General features: G+C 40.3%; 1 protein-coding gene across 1 annotated transcript; it reads right to left on the bottom strand.

Moving 5' to 3' along the window:
• Positions 1 to 6,903: 6,903 nt before the first annotated feature.
• Positions 6,904 to 9,167, bottom strand: LOC129863298 (macrophage mannose receptor 1-like). The gene is made up of 4 exons (XM_055935186.1): positions 9,131 to 9,167; positions 8,183 to 8,353; positions 7,455 to 7,823; positions 6,904 to 7,271 (listed from the first exon to the last, which is right to left on the bottom strand). The coding sequence occupies exons 1-4, from the start codon at positions 9,165 to 9,167 to the stop codon at positions 6,904 to 6,906; spliced, it is 945 nt and encodes a 314-aa protein (XP_055791161.1).
• Between the last annotated feature and the right edge of the window lie 9,062 nt (positions 9,168 to 18,229).

The raw sequence follows: 18,229 nt of genomic DNA, 5'->3' as shown, positions 1-18,229 counted from the left end.
TGTATATAGGATGTTAGACCTGACCTCAGATCATCCGTTAGTCAGTAGGAACACTGTCTCTGTTGTTGTTGGACCTGGCTTCAGATCCTAGAAAAACAGATCCACGGTTTACAATCAGTCCACTCTGAAACTAAATAAACTTTATTCAAATATAAATCAATCAATCCAATTAAATTCAGTCAACAAATTAACATTAAAAAACAACATAAGCACAGTGTATATTTTCACATCATGTAAACAGTAAACATGTGATCCAATACTAATTAGGATGAACATTAGCAATTTGAATTCATCACAAGTAATACAATATAGATGTTTTGCAACTAAGGCATTCTAATCATATTATAGGCTTTGGATTTTCGAGTTTCGAGTTTGGACTTTAGCACATTAGCACGTTGGGCGCACCGATTGGTGTCACCTCGTTAGTACGTGTTACATCTGTGCTTTCTTGTCCATCTCGTTAGTGGGAAGGTGTTTCAGCTGTGCTGGCCCAGTGCTATTTAAGACTGGATGGCCCAGGTTCTATTTAAGAGTGGATGGCCCAGGTTCTATTTAAGATTGGATGGCCCAGGTTCTATTTTAGAGTGGATGGCCCAGGTTCTATTTAAGAGTGGATGGCCCAGGTTCTATTTAAGAGTGGATGGCCCAGGTTCTATTTTAGAGTGGATGGCCCAGGTTCTATTTAAGAGTGGATGGCCCAGGTTCTATTTAAGAGTGGCTGGCCCAGGTTCTATTTTAGAGTGGCTGGCCCAGGTTCTATTTAAGAGTGGCTGGCCCAGGTTCTATTTAAGAGTGACTGGCCCAGGTTCTATTTAAGAGTGGCTGGCCCAGGTTCTATTTAAGAGTGGCTGGCCCAGGTTCTATTTTAGAGTGGCTGGCCCAGGTTCTATTTAAGAGTGGCTGGCCCAGGTTCTATTTAAGAGTGGCTGGCCCAGGTTCTATTTAAGAGTGACTGGCCCAGGTTCTATTTAAGAGTGGCTGGCCCAGGTTCTATTTAAGAGTGACTGGCCCAGGTTCTATTTAAGAGTGGCTGGCCCAGGTTCTATTTAAGAGTGGCTGGCCCAGGTTCTATTTAAGAGTGGCTGGCCCAGGTTCTATTTAAGAGTGGCTGGCCCAGGTTCTATTTAAGAGTGGCTGGCCCAGGTTCTATTTAAGAGTGGCTGGCCCAGGTTCTATTTAAGAGTGGCTGGCCGAGGTTCTATTTAAGAGTGGCTGGCCCAGGTTCTATTTAAGAGTGGCTGGCCCAGGTTCTATTTAAGAGTGGCTGGCCCAGGTTCTATTTAAGAGTGGCTGGCCCAGGTTCTATTTTAGAGTGGCTGGCCCAGGTTCTATTTAAGAGTGGCTGGCCCAGGTTCTATTTTAGAGTGGCTGGCCCAGGTTCTATTTAAGAGTGGCTGGCCCAGGTTCTATTTAAGAGTGGCTGGCCCAGGTTCTATTTTAGAGTGGCTGGCCCAGGTTCTATTTAAGAGTGGCTGGCCCAGGTTCTATTTAAGAGTGGCTGGCCCAGGTTCTATTTAAGAGTGACTGGCCCAGGTTCTATTTAAGAGTGGCTGGCCCAGGTTCTATTTAAGAGTGACTGGCCCAGGTTCTATTTAAGAGTGGCTGGCCCAGGTTCTATTTAAGAGTGGCTGGCCCAGGTTCTATTTAAGAGTGGCTGGCCCAGGTTCTATTTAAGAGTGGCTGGCCCAGGTTCTATTTAGTTTGTTCTCTATGTTATTTCTAGAAAAACTATCTTTATCTGATCTTCCCTGTTTTCTTGTTGCTCCACTTTTAGGTTTGCTTCCTGTCTTTAAGTTTGGTGGGTTTTTATTTTGTTTGCCTCTTCTTGGGCAAATTTAGTGGGCGCTCATGGAGGGTCTGTTATAGGTTCCAGTTGTTATTGATAGTCAACTTTCAGTGGACACCGCCATGAGTGTCTTTCAGAACCCGTCCTAAACACCCACCTGTTCCATTTGATGGTTTGTCAGTGACTTTGTTAGTTCTCCCTTCTGTTTGAGTGACATCATTTGTTTTTCTAGCTGAGGAACGTAACAATCGATTAGTTGGATATAGACTTTCCACCACTACGAAGAATCACATTTGGCATATCCTCCAAATAAGTATCACACAATTACATTATTGATAAATCAAATAACTAATACATTAACTGTTTAAAAACACAAGTTAATCATTAAAATGAAATAACATAAGTGTTTGTTGAACTCCAAATTAACTGTAACAAACAAACTAGAAGTTCAACTTAAATATTAACATCTATGACAAATATTCTTTATAAAATGTAATTGTAACTATGTAAACAGTAACAGTGTAAATGTAGCTTAGTTGGCAGCATAGCCGCAGGAAGTAGAGGTGCTGAGGTTGTTGTCACCCCCTTACAAATCAAAATAAAACATCATTAACAAAACATTTTTCAGCATCTCTACTTTGGCAAAAAAGGTAGTTGTATATATAATTACACTGTTTTTCAGGATTCAACAGTTGGAATTGTAAGACTTGTTGCCCTGTTCCTTTATCTGTGATGTCATTCTAATGGAATCCAGAAAGAACAAAACCCTGTCCCTTTACATGTGATGTCATTCTAATGGGATCCAGAAAGAACAAAACCCTGTCCCTTTACATGTGATGTCATTCTAATGGGATCCAGAAAGAACAAAACCATGTCCCTTTATCTGTGATGTCATTCTAATGGAATCCAGAAAGAACAAAACCCTGTCCCTTTATCTGTGATGTCATTCTAATGGAATCCAGAAAGAACAAAACCCTGTCGCTTTACATGTGATGTCATTCTAATGGAATCCAGAAAGAACAAAACCCTGTCCCTTTACATGTGATGTCATTCTAATGGAATCCAGAAAGAACAAAACCCTGTCCCTTTATCTGTGATGTCATTCTAATGGAATCCAGAAAGAACAAAACCCTGTCCCTTTATCTGTGATGTCATTCTAATGGAATCCAGAAAGAACAAAACCATGTCCCTTTATCTGTGATGTCATTCTAATGGAATCCAGAAAGAACAACACCCTGTCCGTTTATCTGTGATGTCATTCTAATGGAATCCAGAAAGAACAAAACCATGTCCCTTTATCTGTGATGTCATTCTAATGGAATCCAGAAAGAACAAAACCCTGTCCCTTTACATGTGATGTCATTCTAATGGGATCCAGAAAGAACAAAACCCTGTCCCTTTATCTGTGATGTCATTCTAATGGAATCCAGAAAGAACAAAACCCTGTTCCTTTATCTGTGATGTCATTCTAATGGAATCCAGAAAGAACAAAACCCTGTTCCTTTATCTGTGATGTCATTCTAATGGGATCCAGAAAGAACAAAACCCTGTCCCTTTATATGTGATGTCATTCTAATGGAATCCAGAAATAACAAAACCCTCTCCCTTTATCTGTGATGTCATTCTAATGGGATCCAGAAAGAACAAAACCCTGACCCTTTATCTGTGATGTCATTCTAATGGAATCCAGAAAGAACAAAACCCTGACCCTTTATCTGTGATGTCATTCTAATGGGATCCAGAAAGAACAAAACACTGTCCCTTTATCTGTGATGTCATTCTAATGGAATCCAGAAAGAACAAAACCCTGTTCCTTTATCTGTGATGTCATTCTAATGGAATCCAGAAAGAACAAAACCCTGTCCCTTTATCTGTGATGACATTCTAATGGGATCCAGAAAGAACAAAACCCTGTCCCTTTATCTGTGATGTCATTCTAATGGAATCCAGAAAGAACAAAACCCTGTCCCTTTATCTGTGATGTCATTCTAATGGAATCCAGAAAGAACAAAACCCTATCCCTTTATATGTGATGTCAATCTAATGGAATCCAGAAAGAACAAAACCCTGTTCCTTTATCTGTGATGTCATTCTAATGGAATCCAGAAAGAACAAAACCCTGTCCCTTTCTCTGTAATGTCATTCTAATGGACTCCAGAAAGAACAAAACCCTGTCCCTTTCTCTGTGATGTCGTTCTAATGGAATGCAGAAAGAACAAAACCCTGTTCCTTTATCTGTGATGTCATTCTAATGGAATCCAGAAAGAACAAAACCCTGTCCCTTTATCTGTGATGTCATTCTAATGGAATCCAGAAAGAACAAAACCCTGTCCCTTTATATGTGATGTCATTCTAATGGAATCCAGAAAGAACAAAACCCCTGTTCCTTTATCTGTGATGTCATTCTAATGGAATCCAGAAAGAACAAAACCCTGTCCCTTTATCTGTGATGTCATTCTAATAGAATCCAGAAAGAACAAAACCCTGTTCCTTTATCTGTGATGTCATTCTAATGGAATCCAGAAAGAACAAAACCCTGTCCCTTTATCTGTGATGTCATTCTAATGGAATCCAGAAAGAACAAAACCCTGTTCCTTTATCTGTGATGTCATTCTAATGGAATCCAGAAAAAACAAAACCCTGTTCCTTTATCTGTGATGTCATTCTAATGGGATCCAGAAAGAACAAAACCCTGTTCCTTTATCTGTGATGTCATTCTAATGGGATCCAGAAAGAACAAAACCCTGTTCCTTTATCTGTGATGTCATTCTAATGGAATCCAGAAAGAACAAAACCCTGTTCCTTTATCTGTGATGTCATTCTAATGGGATCCAGAAAGAACAAAACCCTGTTCCTTTATCTGTGATGTCATTCTAATGGGATCCAGAAAGAACAAAACCCTGTTCCTTTATCTGTGATGTCATTCTAATGGAATCCAGAAAGAACAAAACCCTGTTCCTTTATCTGTGATGTCATTCTAATGGAATCCAGAAAGAACAAAACCCTGTTCCTTTATCTGTGATGTCATTCTAATGGAATCCAGAAAGAACAAAACCCTGTTCCTTTATCTGTGATGTCATTCTAATGGAATCCAGAAAGAACAAAACTCTCTCCTCACTCAACATTTACACCAAAAGGTCCACAATTATGGGCGAAGACACATCCACGCCAAATTAAATATTTTTATTGATCAAATAACATGGAAATCAACCACTTTCTGTGCAGTATTAACTGACCATCCTTACAAACCACTCACTGTAAATGTACATTAGTGTATTGTACAGAGGCTGGTCATCTAGGTTTGTACCTGTAGACTTTCCATCACCATAAATAACAACACAATCCAGTAATTGAGGACATTGAGGCATCAAGCGGTTTGTGGTGATGTGGCTCAGTTGGTAGGGCATGGTGTTTTCAACGCTAGGTGTGTGTGTTCGATTCCCACGTGGGACCAGTAAACAAAATGTATTAAATGATTACATTCACTACTGTAAGTTGATCTGATTAAGAGTGTCTACTATAAAGGAATGAATTTCAGTTTTCACTTAGAAATAAGTTGTGACCCGTCACCAAAACATTGCAGCACCCACCCTCAACCCAAACTACTTCCTGTGGCTATGGTTGGTAGAGCAGGGTGCTTGCAATGCCAGAACTGTGGGTTTGATTCCTGGGACCACCCCTATGTAAAGTCTATACATGAACATAAATCACTTCAGATAAAAGTGTCTCCTAAAAGGTGATTATTGTTAATATTATTATTTATCACTTGATAGAGCAGTAAACAACTCAAAAGACCGTAAAATGTTAGTGTTTTTATCTGATTATTAGTGTTTTTAAGAAACATACACAATGGAAACAGTAACAGCATGATATCGATATTATCAACAGGTACTATAATAAATATGGAAACAGTAACAGTGTGTTACAATATTCAAACAAAATATGACCATAAAAAATGTATATTATTGAAAATATCCTGCATCCATCACCTTATATAATGTAAATCTGAGTATATCTGGAACATTCTGGACTGTAGTGTTCATCTGGTCTACAGAGCAGGGTCTGGAACAACGTGTTGGACTGTAGTGTTCAGCTGGTCTACAGAACAGGGTCTGGAACATTCTGGACTGTAGTGTTCATCTGGTCTACAGAACAGGGTCTGGTTCTAGTAATCTAGATTAGAGCATAAAGGAAATATAATACTGTGAAAAGAATATCAGGAAATACATTTGCAAAATAGAGAGATAGAGGAGTGTAATGAGTGTAATGTTTACTGTTGTTAGAGTGAGTGAGAGAAAGAGACAGAGGGGTAGAGGTCTAGAGAGGGGTAGGTAGAGAGAGAGGGGTAGAGGTATAGAGAGGGGTAGAGGTGTAGAAAGGGGTAGAGGTGTAGAGAGGGGTAGAGGTGTAGACAGGGGTAGGTAGAGAGGGGTAGAGGTATAGAGAGGGGTAGAGGTGTAGAGAGGGGTAGAGGTGTAGGTAGAGAGGGGTAGAGGTAGAGAGGGGTAGAGATATAGAGAGGGGTAGAGGTGTAGAGAGGGGTAGGTAAAGAGGGGTAAAGGTGTAGAGAGGGGTAGGTAGAGAGGGGTAGAGGTGTAGAGGGGGGTAGAGGTGTAGAGGGGGGTAGAGGTGTAGAGGGGGGTAGGTAGAGAGGGGTAGAGGTGTAGAGAGGGGTAGAGGTGTAGAGAGGGGTAGAGGTGTAGAGAGGGGTAGAGGTGTAGAGAGGGGTAGAGGTGTAGAGAGGGGTAGAGGTGTAGAGAGGGGTAGGTAGAAAGAGAGGGGTAGGTAGAGAGAGAGGGGTAGAGGTGTAGATAGGGGTAGAGGTGTAGAGAGGGGTAGAGGTGTAGAGAGAGAGGGGTAGAGGTGTAGAGAGGGGTAGAGGTGTAGAGAGGGGTAGAGGTGTAGAGAGGGGTAGAGGTGTAGAGAGGGGTAGGTAGAAAGAGAGGGGTAGGTAGAGAGAGAGGGGTAGAGGTGTAGATAGGGGTAGAGGTGTAGAGAGGGGTAGAGGTGTAGAGAGAGAGGGGTAGAGGTGTAGAGAGGGGTAGAGGTGTAGAGAGGGGTAGAGGTGTAGAGAGGGGTAGAGGTGTAGAGAGGTTCAACACATCAAAAGAAAGAGTTCACATCTCACCAGTACTGTTGCTGCAGATGAAGTTGAATCTCTCAGTCTCAGACTTGCCGACCCACTGTCCCCCGTCTCTCTGTATGGCCCCCGTGTTCCCACACTGCTCCTTGATGGTGTCGTAGCCCTCCCCGCCGGCCCAGTTGTGGTAGCAGGACTCTTCTCCGTTGACCCAGAACCAAAAGTCCAGGGTGCAGGTGTACCTCAGGCCCAGCCAGACAAAGGGAGTGGAGGCCTTCTTGGCTCTCTGTTGGACCCAGTGCTGGATGCTCTGGTTGTGGGCAGACACCAGCTCCATGTCCAGGTCTCTGCAGTGCCACAGGGCTTCTGACCACGTCTTGTTCTCTGAGACCAGGACCAGTTCATCTGGAGGAAGAAGAGGGGGATACAGAGACTCATGATAATTGTTAATATATTAAGTTCACTTTGATTCTAAGACCTACGTCGTTGTACATTAATGTTCAGTCCTTCTCATCACAACGTTACGGTAAAACCAAATGTTAAACGTAAGTCTATATTGAGGATTTAAAGTGTTGGTCAGAGGCTCACCGTCATAGCAGATAAAATTAGAGTTGGTGGTACAATCCTGATATTTCCACTTTCCAGAAGAGAAAGTAACTTCAACACAGAACTTTCCGTCCTGATAACTCCCAACTCCCATGTTTGCCTTGAATGTTTCCCAGCTCTTGAAAGAGAATCCACTCTGGTCAGACCACCTCCAGACTCCAAGAGATTTATTCAGGCCAATCCACACTCTGTAGATAGCAGTGATGTTAGGTAAGATAGTCTTGATGGCGTACCTCTCTGTTGTGTTCCTCACACTGGCCAGGTCTGTGTGTTTCCCCCGACAGTAGCTCTGAGCTTCACTCCAAGTCTTATATTCCCTGATGAGAATGTACTTATTGGTCGCATTTTTGTCTATTTGAAAGAAATAAGAGATAACAAAATACAAATACAGATGAATGTTTATAAATAGTTTTTTTTTAAATAAATACATGTAAATCTCGTATCTGAATAAAATTATTTGGTATATGACAACATCGTTGATTGATGAGGAAATGGTCAGGGGAACTCACCATCATAGCAGACAAAATAAATTTTTTTGCTACAGTCTAAATTTTGCCAAGTCGCATTTAGCAACATATACACACAGGACTCATTGTTGTTGGGATCATTATTTGGTTGATGATCATCCCAAAACCCATTCCCCTCTAACTCGCTGTCTCCCAGAGACCACCTCCAGACGTTGTTATACAGCCCTATCCAGGCTGATTCACTCCATCTATCTGCTATTGTGTTGTTGAGCTTCTTCATATCTGCCATGTCCTCATCTATGGTGGCCAGGTCAGTGTAGTTCTGTCTGCAGATATTCTGAGCTTCAGTCCAGGTCTTTTTCATGTTCACAAAGTGGAACTGATGAGGGAGGCATGAGGGGAGGATGGACAGCCCTGTGGAGAACAAACCAACATTATGAGAGGAGGATGGACAGCCCTGTGGAGAACAAACCAACATTATGAGAGGAGGATGGACAGCCCTGTGGAGAACAAACCAACATTATGAGGGGAGGATGGACAGCCCTGTGGAGAACAAACCAACATTATGACAGGAGGATGGACAGCCCTGTGGAGAACAAAGCAACATTATGAGGGGAGGATGGACAGCCCTGTGGAGAACAAACCAACATTATGAAGGGAGGATGGACAGCCCTGTGGAGAACAAACCAACATTATGAGTGGAGGATGGACAGCCCTGTGGAGAACAAACCAACATTATGAGAGGAGGATGGACAGTCCTGTGGAGAACAAACCAACATTATGAGGGGAGGATGGACAGCCCTGTGGAGAACAAACCAACATTATGAGGGGAGGATGGACAGCCCTGTGGAGAACAAACCAACATTATGAGTGGAGGATGGACAGCCCTGTGGAGAACAAACCAACATTATGAGGGGAGGATGGACAGCCCTGTGGAGAACAAACCAACATTATGAGAGGAGGATGGACAGCCCTGTGGAGAACAAACCAACATTATGAGGGGAGGATGGACAGCCCTGTGGAGAACAAACCAACATTATGAGGGGAGGATGGACAGCCCTGTGGAGAACAAACCAACATTATGAGAGGAGGATGGACAGCCCTGTGGAGAACAAACCAACATTATGAGAGTGCAAATAAAAAACACCCACAGACGCACATGAACACACACGTACAGAAATTAACACTTACCTGAGAAAACAAGGAGGAGGGACAGAGTTTGGTCCATCCCTGGAGATTGGAGGGAAAACAGATGTTAAAACTTCTTGTCAATATGGGGGCGCTGTTTCCACTTTGTAAAAAATCGTGCCCAAATTAAACTGCCTCATACTCTATTCTAGATCGTACAATATGCATATTATTATTACTATTGGATAGAAAACACTCTCAAGTTTCTAAAAGCGTTTGAATTATATCTGTGAGTAAAACAGAACTCATTTTGCAGCAAACTTCCTAACAGGAAGTGAAAACTCTGAAATCGAGGCTCTGTTCCAGGGCCTTCCTATTCAATTGCTTGAAATCTATGGATATACATGCACTCCATACGCCTTCCACTAGATGTCAACAGGCAGTGGGAGGTGGAATGGGGTGTCTAGCTTGATCTGAGGTCGAACAAGAGCTCTTGGAATGACGTGACCACAATTTCCTTTGTCTACCAAGGCGCGGGAAGGACATCAGCATTGGCTTCTGAAAAGCGTTCGGTATAGACGGCTAATATCTCCGGCTTTGATTTTATTTGCTACATGTGATAATATCATCGTAAAGTATGTTTTTTCAATATAGTTTTATCAGATTATTCAACGTTTATCGGGAGTTTTGGAGTTTTCCGTTCTCTGCGTTAGGTGAAGATGGACATCTTCGCGCCACTTGGCTAGCTAAGTTCGACAGGAGAAGAGGACATTCTAAAACCAAACAACGATTTATTCTGGACAAAGGACTCCTTGTACAAGATTCTGATGGAAGCTCAGCAAAAGTAAGAACCATTTATGATGTTATTTCGTATTTCTGTGGAAAAAGTTTAGTCCTATTTTGCTTCCTTTTTGCGGGCGCTGTCTCGCTATAACGTAAGCTGTTAGTTATGGTAAAGTTATTTTTAAAAATCTAACACGGCGAATGCATTAAGAACTAGTGTATCTTTCATTTGCTGTCCAACATGTATTTTTTAGTAAAGTTTATGATGAGTTCTTTGATTAGATTAGGTGACTGTCCAAAATATCTCCGGAGATTCTGGTGAATCGATGCTACATATTCACAATGTATAACCACGGTTTGCAGCTCAAAATATGCACATTTTCGAACAAAACATACGTGTATTGTATAACCTGATGTTATAGGATCTGATGAAGTTGGTCAAGGTTAGTGATTAATTTTATATCTTTTGCTGTTTTTTTGCGATCGCTACCTTTTGCTGCTGACAAATGCATTTGTGTGTTTGGCTATTGTGGTAAGCTAATATAATGCTATATTGTGTTTTCGCTGTAAAACACTTAAAAAATCTGAAATATTGGCTGGATTCACAAGATGTTTATCTTTCATTTGCTGTACACCATGTATTTTTCATAAATGTTTTATGATGAGTATTTAGGTATTTCACGTTGCTCTCTGTAATTATTCTGGCTGCTTTGGTGATATTTCTTATGGTAGCTGCAATGTAAAACTATGATTTATACCTCAAATATGCACATTTTCAAACAAAACATACATTTATTGTATAACATGTTAAAAGACTGTAATCTGATGAAGTTGTTTCTTGGTTAGTGACTAATTATATCTCTATTTGGACGGTTTTGTGATAGCTACCTATGCGGTAGAAAAATGCTGAAAATATGCGGTTGAGTCTTTTGCTATTGTGGTTAGCTAATAGAAATACATATTGTGTTTTAGCTGTAAAACATTTTAAAAATCGGAAATGATGGCTGGATTCACAAGATGTGTATCTTCATTTGGTGTCTTGGACTTGTGATTTAATTAACATTTTATTATATGATATCCCTGTGGCTTTAGGCTAGGCTATGCTAGTCAGCTTTTTTGATGGGGGGGATCCCGGATCCGGGATGGCTAGAACTTCTACCAACAACATGGTGACATGCTACAGATGTTAACTATAACTACTACCAACAACATGGTGACATGCTACAGATGTTAACTAGAACTACTAGAACTACTACCAACAACATGGTGACATGCTACAGTAACTAGAACTACTACCAACAACATGGTGACATGCTACAGATGTTAACTAGAACTACTACCAACAACATGGTGACATGCTACAGATATTAACTAGAACTACTACCAACAACATGGTGACATACTACAGATGTTAACTAGAACTACTACCAACATGGTGACATGCTACAGATGTTAACTAGAACTACTACCAACAACATGGTGACATACTACAGATGTTAACTAGAACTACTACCAACAACATGGTGACATGCTACAGTAACTAGAACTACTACCAACAACATGGTGACATGCTACAGATGTTAACTAGAACTACTACCAACAACATGGTGACATGCTACAGATGTTAACTAGAACTACTACCAACAACATGGTGACATGCTACAGTAACTAGAACTACTACCAACACCATGGTGACATACTACAGTAACTAGAACTACTACCAACAACATGGTGACATGCTACAGTAACTAGAACTACTACCAACAACATGGTGACATACTACAGTAACTAGAACTACTACCAACAACATGGTGACATGCTACAGTAACTAGAACTACTACCAACAACATGGTGACATGCTACAGTAACTAGAACTACTACCAACAACATGGTGACATGCTACAGATGTTAACTAGAACTACTACCAACAACATGGTGACATGCTACAGATGTTAACTAGAACTACTACCAACAACATGGTGACATGCTACAGTAACTAGAACTACTACCAACAACATGGTGACATACTACAGTAACTAGAACTACTACCAACAACATGGTGACATGCTACAGTAACTAGAACTACTACCAACAACATGGTGACATGCTACAGTAACTAGAACTACTACCAACAACATGGTGACATGCTACAGATGTTAACTAGAACTACTACCAACAACATGGTGACATGCTACAGTAACTAGAACTACTACCAACAACATGGTGACATGCTACTGATGTTAACTAGAACTACTACCAACAACATGGTGACATGCTACAGATGTTAACTAGAACTACTACCAACAACATGGTGACATGCTACAGATGTTAACTAGAACTACTACCAACAACATGGTGACATGCTACAGTAACTAGAACTACTACCAACAACATGGTGACATACTACAGATGTTAACTAGAACTACTACCAACAACATGGTGACATGCTACAGATGTTAACTAGAACTACTACCAACACCATGGTGACATGCTACAGATGTTAACTAGAACTACTACCAACAACATGGTGACATGCTACTGATGTTAACTAGAACTACCAACAACATGGTGACATGCTACAGATATTAACTAGAACTACTACCAACAACATGGTGACATGCTACAGATATTAACTAGAACTACTACCAACAACATGGTGACATGCTACAGTAACTAGAACTACTACCAACAACATGGTGACATGCTACAGATGTTAACTAGAACTACTACCAACACCATGGTGACATGCTACAGTAACTAGAACTACTACCAACAACATGGTGACATACTATTGATGTTAACTAGAACTACTACCAACAACATGGTGACATGCTACAGATATTAACTAGAACTACTACCAACAACATGGTGACATGCTACAGATGTTAACTAGAACTACTACCAACAACATGGTGACATGCTACAGATGTTAACTAGAACTACTACCAACATGGTGACATGCTACAGATGTTAACTAGAACTACTACCAACAACATGGTGACATGCTACAGATGTTAACTAGAACTACTACCAACAACATGGTGACATGTTACAGTAACTAGAACTACTACCAACAACATGGTGACATGCTACAGATATTAACTAGAACTACTACCAACAACATGGTGACATGCTACAGATGTTAACTAGAACTACTACCAACAACATGGTGACATGCTACAGATGTTAACTAGAACTACTACCAACATGGTGACATGCTACAGATGTTAACTAGAACTACTACCAACAACATGGTGACATGCTACAGTAACTAGAACTACTACCAACAACATGGTGACATGCTACAGATGTTAACTAGAACTACTACCAACAACATGGTGACATGCTACAGTAACTAGAACTACTACCAACAACATGGTGACATGTTACAGTAACTAGAACTACTACCAACACCATGGTGACATGCTACAGATGTTAACTAGAACTACTACCAACAACATGGTGACATGCTACAGATGTTAACTAGAACTACTACCAACAACATGGTGACATGCTACTGATGTTAACTAGAACTACTACCAACAACATGGTGACATGCTACTGATGTTAACTAGAACTACTACCAACAACATGGTGACATGCTACTGATATTAACTAGAACTACTACCAACAACATGGTGACATGCTACAGTAACTAGAACTACTACCAACATGGTGACATGCTACAGATGCTAACTAGAACTACTAGAACTACTACCAACAACATGGTGACATGCTACAGATGTTAACTAGAACTACTACCAACAACATGGTGACATGCTACAGATGTTAACTAGAACTACTACCAACAACATGGTGACATGCTACAGATGTTAACTAGAACTACTACCAACACCATGGTGACATGCTACAGTAACTAGAACTACTACCAACAACATGGTGACATACTACAGATGTTAACTAGAACTACTACCAACACCATGGTGACAAGCTACAGATGTTAACTAGAACTACTACCAACAACATGGTGACATACTACAGATGTTAACTATAACTACTACCAACACCATGGTGACAAGCTACAGTAACTAGAACTACTACCAACAACATGGTGACATGCTACAGTAACTAGAACTACTACCAACAACATGGTGACATGCTACAGTAACTAGAACTACTACCAACAACATGGTGACATACTACAGATGTTAACTAGAACTACTACCAACAACATGGTGACATACTACAGATGTTAACTAGAACTACTACCAACAACATGGTGACATGCTACAGATGTTAACTAGAACTACTACCAACAACATGGTGACATGCTACTGATGTTAACTAGAACTACCAACAACATGGTGACATGCTACAGATATTAACTAGAACTACTACCAACAACATGGTGACATGCTACAGTAACTAGAACTACTACCAACAACATGGTGACATGCTACAGTAACTAGAACTACTACCAACAACATGGTGACATGCTACAGATGTTAACTATAACTACTACCAACAACATGGTGACATGCTACAGTAACTAGAACTACTACCAACAACATGGTGACATACTATTGATGTTAACTAGAACTACTACCAACAACATGGTGACATGCTACAGATATTAACTAGAACTACTACCAACAACATGGTGACATGCTACAGATGTTAACTAGAACTACTACCAACAACATGGTGACATGCTACAGATGTTAACTAGAACTACTACCAACAACATGGTGACATGCTACAGATGTTAACTAGAACTACTACCAACAACATGGTGACATGCTACTGATGTTAACTAGAACTACTATCAACAACATGGTGACATGCTACTGATGTTAACTAGAACTACTACCAACAACATGGTGACATGCTACAGTAACTAGAACTACTACCAACAACATGGTGACATGCTACTGATGTTAACTAGAACTACTACCAACAACATGGTGACATGCTACAGATGTTAACTAGAACTACTACCAACAACATGGTGACATGCTACTGATGTTAACTAGAACTACTACCAACAACATGGTGACATGCTACTGATATTAACTAGAACTACTACCAACAACATGGTGACATGCTACAGTAACTAGAACTACTACCAACAACATGGTGACATGCTACAGTAACTAGAACTACTACCAACATGGTGACATGCTACAGATGCTAACTAGAACTACTAGAACTACTACCAACAACATGGTGACATGCTACAGATGTTAACTAGAACTACTAGAACTACTACCAACAACATGGTGACATGCTACAGATGTTAACTAGAACTACTACCAACAACATGGTGACATGCTACAGATGTTAACTAGAACTACTACCAACAACATGGTGACATACTACAGATGTTAACTAGAACTACTACCAACAACATGGTGACATGCTAAAGTAACTAGAACTACTACCAACAACATGGTGACATACTACAGATGTTAACTAGAACTACTACCAACAACATGGTGACATGCTACAGATGTTAACTAGAACTACTACCAACAACATGGTGACATGCTACAGATATTAACTAGAACTACTACCAACAACATGGTGACATGCTACAGTAACTAGAACTACTACCAACAACATGGTGACATGCTACAGATGTTAACTAGAACTACTACCAACAACATGGTGACATGCTACAGTAACTAGAACTACTACCAACAACATGGTGACATGCTACAGATGTTAACTAGAACTACTACCAACAACATGGTGACATGCTACTGATGTTAACTAGAACTACTACCAACACCATGGTGACATGCTACAGATGTTAACTAGAACTACTACCAACAACATGGTGACATGCTACAGTAACTAGAACTACTACCAACAACATAGTGACATGCTACAGATGTTAACTAGAACTACTACCAACAACATGGTGACATGCTACAGATGTTAACTAGAACTACTACCAACAACATGGTGACATGCTACAGATGTTAACTAGAACTACTACCAACACCATGGTGACATGCTACAGTAACTAGAACTACTACCAACAACATGGTGACATGCTACAGATGTTAACTAGAACTACTACCAACACCATGGTGACATGCTACAGTAACTAGAACTACTACCAACAACATGGTGACATGCTACAGATGTTAACTAGAACTACTACCAACAACATGGTGACATGCTACAGATGTTAACTAGACCTACTACCAACACCATGGTGACATGCTACAGTAACTAGAACTACTACCAACAACATGGTGACATACTACAGATGTTAACTAGAACTACTACCAACAACATGGTGACATGCTACAGTAACTAGAACTACTACCAACAACATGGTGACATGCTACAGATGTTAACTAGACCTACTACCAACAACATGGTGACATACTACAGATGTTAACTAGAACTACTACCAACAACATGGTGACATGCTACAGTAACTAGAACTACTACCAACAACATGGTGACATGCTAAAGTAACTAGAACTACTACCAACAACATAGTGACATGCTACAGATGTTAACTAGAACTACTACCAACAACATGGTGACATGCTACAGATGTTAACTAGAACTACTACCAACAACATGGTGACATGCTACAGATGTTAACTAGAACTACTACCAACAACATGGTGACATACTACAGATGTTAACTAGAACTACTACCAACAACATGGTGACATGCTACAGTAACTAGAACTACTACCAACAACATGGTGACATGCTACAGATGTTAACTAGAACTACTACCAACACCATGGTGACATGCTACAGATGTTAACTAGAACTACTACCAACAACATGGTGACATGCTACAGTAACTAGAACTACTACCAACACCATGGTGACATGCTACAGATGTTAACTAGAACTACTACCAACAACATGGTGACATGCTACAGATGTTACCTAGAACTACTACCAACAAAATGGTGACATGCTACAGATGTTAACTAGAACTACTACCAACAACATGGTGACATACTACAGATGTTAACTAGAACTACTACCAACAACATGGTGACATACTACAGTAACTAGAACTACTACCAACACCATGGTGACATGCTACAGTAACTAGAACTACTACCAACAACATGGTGACATGCTACAGATGTTAACTAGAACTACTACCAACACCATGGTGACATGCTACAGTAACTAGAACTACTACCAACAACATGGTGACATGCTACAGATGTTAACTAGAACTACTACCAACAACATGGTGACATGCTACAGATGTTAACTAGAACTACTACCAACACCATGGTGACATGCTACAGTAACTAGAACTACTACCAACAACATGGTGACATGCTACAGATGTTAACTAGAACTACTACCAACAACATGGTGACATGCTACAGTAACTAGAACTACTACCAACAACATGGTGACATGCTACAGTAACTAGAACTACTACCAACAACATGGTGACATGCTACAGTAACTAGAACTACTACCAACAACATGGTGACATGCTACAGTAACTAGAACTACTACCAACACCATGGTGACATGCTACAGTAACTAGAACTACTACCAACAACATGGTGACATGCTACAGTAACTAGAACTACTACCAACACCATGGTGACATGCTACAGTAACTAGAACTACTACCAACAACATGGTGACATGCTACAGACGTTAACTAGAACTACTACCAACAACATGGTGACATGCTACAGATGTTAACTAGAACTACTACCAACAACATGGTGACATACTACAGTAACTAGAACTACTACCAACAACATGGTGACATGCTACAGTAACTAGAACTACTACCAACAACATGGTGACATGCTACAGATGTTAACTAGAACTACTACCAACAACATGGTGACATGCTACTGATGTTAACTAGAACTACTACCAACAACATGGTGACATGCTACAGATGTTAACTATAACTACTACCAACAACATGGTGACATACTACAGTAACTAGAACTACTACCAACAACATGGTGACATGCTACAGATGTTAACTAGAACTACTAGAACTACTACCAACAACATGGTGACATGCTACAGTAACTAGAACTACTACCAACAACATGGTGACATGCTACAGTAACTAGAACTACTACCAACAACATGGTGACATGCTACAGTAACTAGAACTACTACCAACAACATGGTGACATGCTACAGATGTTAACTAGAACTACTACCAACAACATGGTGACATGCTACAGATGTTAACTAGAACTACTACCAACAACATGGTGACATGCTACAGATGTTAACTAGAACTACTACCAACAACATGGTGACATGCTACAGATGTTAACTAGAACTACTACCAACAACATGGTGACATGCTACAGTAACTAGAACTACTACCAACAACATGGTGACATGCTACAGTAACTAGAACTACTACCAACAACA

The sequence above is a fragment of the Salvelinus fontinalis genome, chromosome 10, assembly GCF_029448725.1.
Source record: "Salvelinus fontinalis isolate EN_2023a chromosome 10, ASM2944872v1, whole genome shotgun sequence".
Classification (NCBI taxonomy): domain Eukaryota; kingdom Metazoa; phylum Chordata; class Actinopteri; order Salmoniformes; family Salmonidae; genus Salvelinus; species Salvelinus fontinalis.
Note: the sequence above shows the minus strand (reverse complement) of the source record. Positions and strands in the feature narration are given on the sequence as shown.

Coding starts and splice junctions, on each gene's coding strand:
- LOC129863298 (XM_055935186.1), bottom strand. CDS start 9,167: ATGGACCAAACTCTGTCCCTCCTCCTTGTTTTCTCAG. Junction 8,354..9,130: donor CCTCCTCCTTGTTTTCTCAG/GTAAGTGTTAAT, acceptor TGTTCTCCACAG/GGCTGTCCATCCTCCCCTCA. Junction 7,272..7,454: donor TAATTTTATCTGCTATGACG/GTGAGCCTCTGA, acceptor TTCTTCCTCCAG/ATGAACTGGTCCTGGTCTCA.